At 43.9% G+C, this 5,512-nt stretch overlaps 1 protein-coding gene across 1 annotated transcript in view; it reads right to left on the bottom strand.

Moving 5' to 3' along the window:
- The window catches only part of Aars (alanyl-tRNA synthetase), a 23,333-nt gene that overhangs the window by 15,342 nt on the left and 2,479 nt on the right, over positions 1-5,512 (bottom strand). Inside the window, exons 2-3 of the mRNA XM_029480692.1 lie at positions 4,236-4,401; positions 110-298 (exon numbers count right to left, since the gene is read on the bottom strand). Of these exons, the coding sequence (XP_029336552.1) occupies positions 110-298; positions 4,236-4,379 (333 nt within the window). The 5' untranslated portion in view covers positions 4,380-4,401. The remainder of the gene's footprint in view (positions 1-109; positions 299-4,235; positions 4,402-5,512) is intronic.

The raw sequence follows: 5,512 nt of genomic DNA, 5'->3' as shown, positions 1-5,512 counted from the left end.
AAAAAAAAAAAAAAAAAAAACAATCAAAATTAAAAACCCCATCCCTTTTGTGGAAATGAACCTTGTGTTAGGGGAAAAAAAAAGTCTAAGTCACCTATGTTGAGCTTACCTTGAAATAGTCCCCAAAAGACCAGGAGCCCAGCATCTCAAAGAAGGTGTGGTGGTAGACATCCTTGCCCACGTCATCCAGGTCGTTGTGCTTGCCCCCAGCTCGGATGCATTTCTGGGTATTGGCAGCTCTGCTCAGCTTCGCCATAGGGTGAGATGGGTCAATTGTGTTTAGGAAGATGGGTTTGAACTAAAGAAGGAGAAAGGAACAGCACGACTTTTACAGTATGGCTTTGTCACGTGTGCATAGCCTATAGGATGTGGTCCAGGTCTCTGAGCAGTGGTTCTCATCCTTCCTATTGCTGCGACACTACTGTAGCTCCTTGTGTTGTGGTGACACCAACCATAAAATTACTTTGTTGCTACTTTGTAACTGATTTTGCTACTGTTATGAATCATAATGTAAACATCTGATATGTGACACCCCCCCCCAAAGGGGTCACGACCTACAGGTTAAGAACTGCTATCTTAAGATCATCCCAGAAGAATTCATATGACAAATGAATATGCTCACTTGGGAGTAAAGGTGACAAAGAAGGAAAGTACTGACACAGATAAGCGCAATCTTCCCGGAGCTGATGAAGGACTGGGTATGTAGATAAATATGTGCAAGCAGCATATACATAAAATAGAAATAAATCAGCTTTTTAAAAAAAAGACGTGAAGGGGCTGGATGAGAAGATGGTTCAGGGGTTAGAAGCACTTGCTGTTCCTACAGGGGACCCAGATTCAATTCTCAGCACCCACATGATGGCTCACAACCATCTGAAACTCCAGTTCCAGGGCCTTTAAAACCCTCTTCTGGTAGGCACACTTGTACACAGACAAAATACCCATACATATAAAATAAAATAAACATTAAAAAAAATGTTAAAAACTTGTTTGCCAGGGATGGGTTTGGTGGTCCATGAATATATTCCCAGCTTTTGGGAGGCAGAGGCAGGTGGATCTCTGAGTTGTAGCCCAACCTGGTCTATATAGTGAGTTCCAGGATAGCCGGGACTATGTAGAGAGACCTTGTCTCAAAAAACAAACCAAACAAAAAGAGAGCTGTAGTAACTAGCTAGCTACACCTGGAGACCAGGCAGATCTCTGAGTTCCAGGGCCAAGTGCTCACACATACTCGTAACAAGAAAACTGAAGGTATAGAGTGCTTGCTGATCATGTCTTGAAGCCCCAGGTTCAATCCCCAGTAAGAAAGGAAAGAAAACAAATATTTTTTAATAACTAAACTAAATTAATTTTAATTAAAAGTAAATGAGAAAACCTTTTTTACAATATGGAGTCACATATGTCTTTACAGTGTTTATATACCTGCCGCCTAAGGAAGTAAAAAACAAAAAAATGCATCAAATTTCTTGGATCTGGACTCATGGGTAGATCTGAGTTATCTGCTGTAGATGCTGGGAACCAAACTTGGATACCACTGAGAAAACAGTACAGGTCCAAACCATGTCATGTAATATGGGATGACAATGCTCTTTTACTCCTGTCTTTTAAATGGGATAAAAATCTCCACAATGACCTCATGGTCACCAAAGAGGAAAACAATTATTTTTAAGAAAACTTCTCAGCTTTCTTTTTTTATGCGTATCAGTGTTTTGCTTGCATATGTCTGTGTATCACATGCTTGCCTAGTGCCAAAGAGCCAGAGGAGTAGCATTCGATCCCTAGAGGTGAAGTTACAGATGGTTGTGAGACACCTTGTGTGCCGGGAATTGAACCCTGGTCCTCTGGACAAGAAGCAAGCAACCAGTGCTCTCAAGTGTTGAGCCATCTTACCAACCTCCAAAACAGTTCAATAAAAATAGTTGTTTTTTTTCCTCAGAAGAAAGGGACAATGAGGGCTGGAGAGATGGCTCCATGGTTAAGAGCACTGACTGCTCGTCCAGAGGTCCTGAGTTCAATTCCCAGAAACCATATGGTGGCTCACACCACCCATAATGAGATCTGATGTCCTCTTCTAGTGTGTCTGAAGACAGCTATAGTGCACTTACATATAATAAATATATAAAACCTTTATTTAAAAAAAAGAAAAAAGAAAGAAAGGGACAATGAAAAGATGAAAAAATAAAATCTTTTTTTTTTTTTTGTCACCACAATATGAGGAACTTTATTAAAGGGTTACAGCATTAGGAACTACTGAGTTAAGCAAACATATTACACACAGAGAGAGGGGGGGGGGAGAGGGAGACGGAGAGGGAGAGGGAGAGAGAGAGAGAGCTAGAAAAGCAGATGTTGGATTCTGTAAGGCACTATTGATTCTGGTAAATATGTCCATGCAGCCAGGGCCAATAGTCTTTGTAGGCATACTTTTTGGGCTACTTTATTGGGTTATTATATCTACCATGCTTCCAACCCCTTATTCTACCCTAATCTCTTCCAACTCTCCAACACTAGGTAGGAGAGAAAAAAGGTTACAAGGTAAAGGTGGGCACAGATCTCTTTATACTACTTCCTGCTGACGAGGGGCTTCAAGTTCCTTGGAACAAGTTCAATCTTTGTCCTCAGAATATCTTCAACCAGCAATCCAGTAATCCAGCAATCCAGAAACCCAGCAATCTAGCAATCCAGCAATCCAGCTATCCAGCAATCCAGCAATCCAGCTATCCAGCTATCCAGCAATAGCAAAGTTAGCAGCAGAAACCAGCAGCAGCAGGGGAGCCACTGCTCCACGGGCTATCTTGGGGGCTCTCTTGTTTACACCCTCTTCAGAGTCCCCAGAATTCCAAACATAAACTCTCTGCAGCTGGCAATGTCACACCCCTTCTAGAGCACAAGGCAATCACAGTGAGCAACTGTGGACATCCTGAAGCAGCCCCGGATCCCACATGAGGGACTAAAACAAAAACATGTTCACATCACATAGATGGAGTTTTAAAGAAACCAAATTCCTACTACAACTCTGCATCTTTTGGGCTCCTCTAGGAATATGTGTGCTGGCTCTGTAACGGGGTGACTGCTTGCTCCCGGAGAGATGAAATTGTCAGCCAATCTTTCTTTGCCAGGGCTTGCATAGCAAGGGGTCCCTGAGGGACAGAGTTTAACAACAGGAATTTGTTGTTTCTCAGTTCTGGGGACTAGAAACCCAGGATAAAGATCCAGGCCGGTTGATTTCTTCTGTGGCCTCTCTGTGGGTTGCACATAACCATCTTCTCTCAGTATGTGCCCATGGTCCCCACTTTGTGTTTGATTTTCCAGAAAAAATAAAATCTTAAACCATTTTTTTTGCATGGGGAGGGTAATATCATACAGGGCTGTAGCTGTGTACCTTTCTAAGTCGTCCCACTTTCCCAATTACTCAGAAAAGTATGGCTTCCCTTTCTTCTTTCTATGCCTGCTCTAGCGTGCTCTCTCACTCAGAGACTTGGACTTCCTCACTCTTTCTCTAAAGCTCCTCTCCCTGCCGCATGGCTGACTGCCGTCCATGACTGCTTAACACAACAGCACGGTTTTTTAAAAATTTCCCCTTCTTGTCTCCATTCTCCTCTAGGCCACTGCTGCAGGTGTACAGTTATCCTGGGGTTCTCTTTGAAATGCTTAAAAAAAAAAAAAAAAAAGTTGCCCTTGAACTCAAAAAAACAAACAAAACAAACAGAAAAAAAAAAACAAAAAAAAACAAAAACCTTAAATTTTTTTTTGAGATCTGGTCTTACTATATAGCCTAGTTTGGCCTTAAATTCTCTTAAAGTTTTCTTCCCTTTCTTTTTCCTTTCCTTTCTTTTCCCTTTCCTTCCCTTCTCCTTCCTTCCTTCCTTCGTGACCCTGGCTGTCCTAGAACTCCCTATGACCTTTAGTGGAGAGCCACCTGCTTCTGCCTCTTGATTGTTAAGATTAAACCTTGCACCACTATACCAGGGCTATCACTGGGCCTATCAAATTCTCGATCTCAAAGGCCATAAAAGAAAAGAGTCTTTCCAAGACTCATTTAAAAATGAACTCCTTGGCTGAATGTGGGAGCCATGTTCCCCGCCCCTCTGCCTTCTAATCATCACACAGAAACTCGGGCTCACCACGGAAAGTCACTCGAGTTTACCTGCTGCTTTACACAGCCCAGGCTGTGCTTTCCCGCCGCTCTGCTGCCCTCAGCCAGGCAGGCAGGCAGAGAGGACGAAGAAGACCTTTACCTGGTTCATGCCAGCGTTGGCAAAGAGCAGAGTGGGGTCATCGAGAGGGATGGTGGCAGAAGAGTGGACATAGGTGTGCTCATTTCGTCTGAAGAAATTTATAAACTTCTCTCGGATCTCTCGTGCTGTTAGAGTGGCATCCATTTCGGAAAGCCTCCTCGGGGAACTAACCGGAAGAAGGAATGAGACGGCAAGTTAGGGAAATAAAAGTAAAAGTGGGGATTACACAAGACTTGTGTCGTCTCAAGCCAAGTCAAAGAATGACATAGGTTAGCTGTTTCTTTGATCCTAAAACGTTCCTGTTGCAATGTCCCAGGTTACAGTCACCCTCACTGGGAAATTTTTGCTGCCTCAGCAGACTGGCCCCGGCTGTCTTCCCCCTGTTGACCTCTCAAGCAAAGCAAGGGTCTTCTTCATGTTTTCATTCATTAATCAAATATGCACTGAGTACCTACGGCTACGAATCGGCAAGGGTCACCTCAACAAAAGGGGAGTCTGTACCTACTGGCCTCTGAGGAGCTTCTAAGCTCTTTGTTAACCTACAGGCTGAGGCTTGTACAAAGTTCCATATCCCCAAAGGCACAGCTGCCAGGTTTGGGCTGACACTTGTGTCAGTGGCTATGAACCCAGGGATAATCCCATCTGTGCCATGGACCACCCTAAAGTATCAGGAATGCACCAACCTCTACATAGCCTAAACCTCCAGAGCCCTAGCTGGGAAAGAGCCGGGTTCTAGCCATGAGATTACGAAGAACTGGGGCTATCTGTATACAGCTCAGTGGTAGAGTCTGCATCATTTTGAAATGAGCATGCTATTGGAAGAACGAGTCCAGGGACTCAGAAGAGGCAGAGGTTGAAAAAAGACAACTTTATAGCGCCAAAACCTTTTTATGTGTACTAACTATAACGTCCCTGAAAGGCAGGGAGTGTGTAGGGTGGGGATGACAGGGTTTGGTTGAGTGCACCAATCGGCGTCTAGTGTTGCAGTGCTGGGTGTCCTGACAAATGAGAACTGTCTCATTTGTGACATCATCTTAACATCTCTAGAATTCCAGAGCCAGCTCAAACTTAACTGCACCTCTGTGTGGAACAGGACCTTGTGAGCATCAAAGAAAAAAAAAAATTATTGAACTAGACACTATTTTACAGCCGGGCGTGGTGGCGCACGCCTTTAATCCAAGCACTCGGGAGGCAGAGGCAGGTGGATTTCTGAGTTCGAGGCCAGCCTGGTCTACAAAGTGAGTTCCAGGACAGCCAAGGCTACACAGAGAAACCCT

This window comes from Mus caroli, chromosome 8, assembly GCF_900094665.2.
Source record: "Mus caroli chromosome 8, CAROLI_EIJ_v1.1, whole genome shotgun sequence".
Taxonomy (NCBI): Eukaryota; Metazoa; Chordata; class Mammalia; order Rodentia; family Muridae; genus Mus; species Mus caroli.
This window is presented reverse-complemented; position numbering and strand designations above follow the sequence as displayed.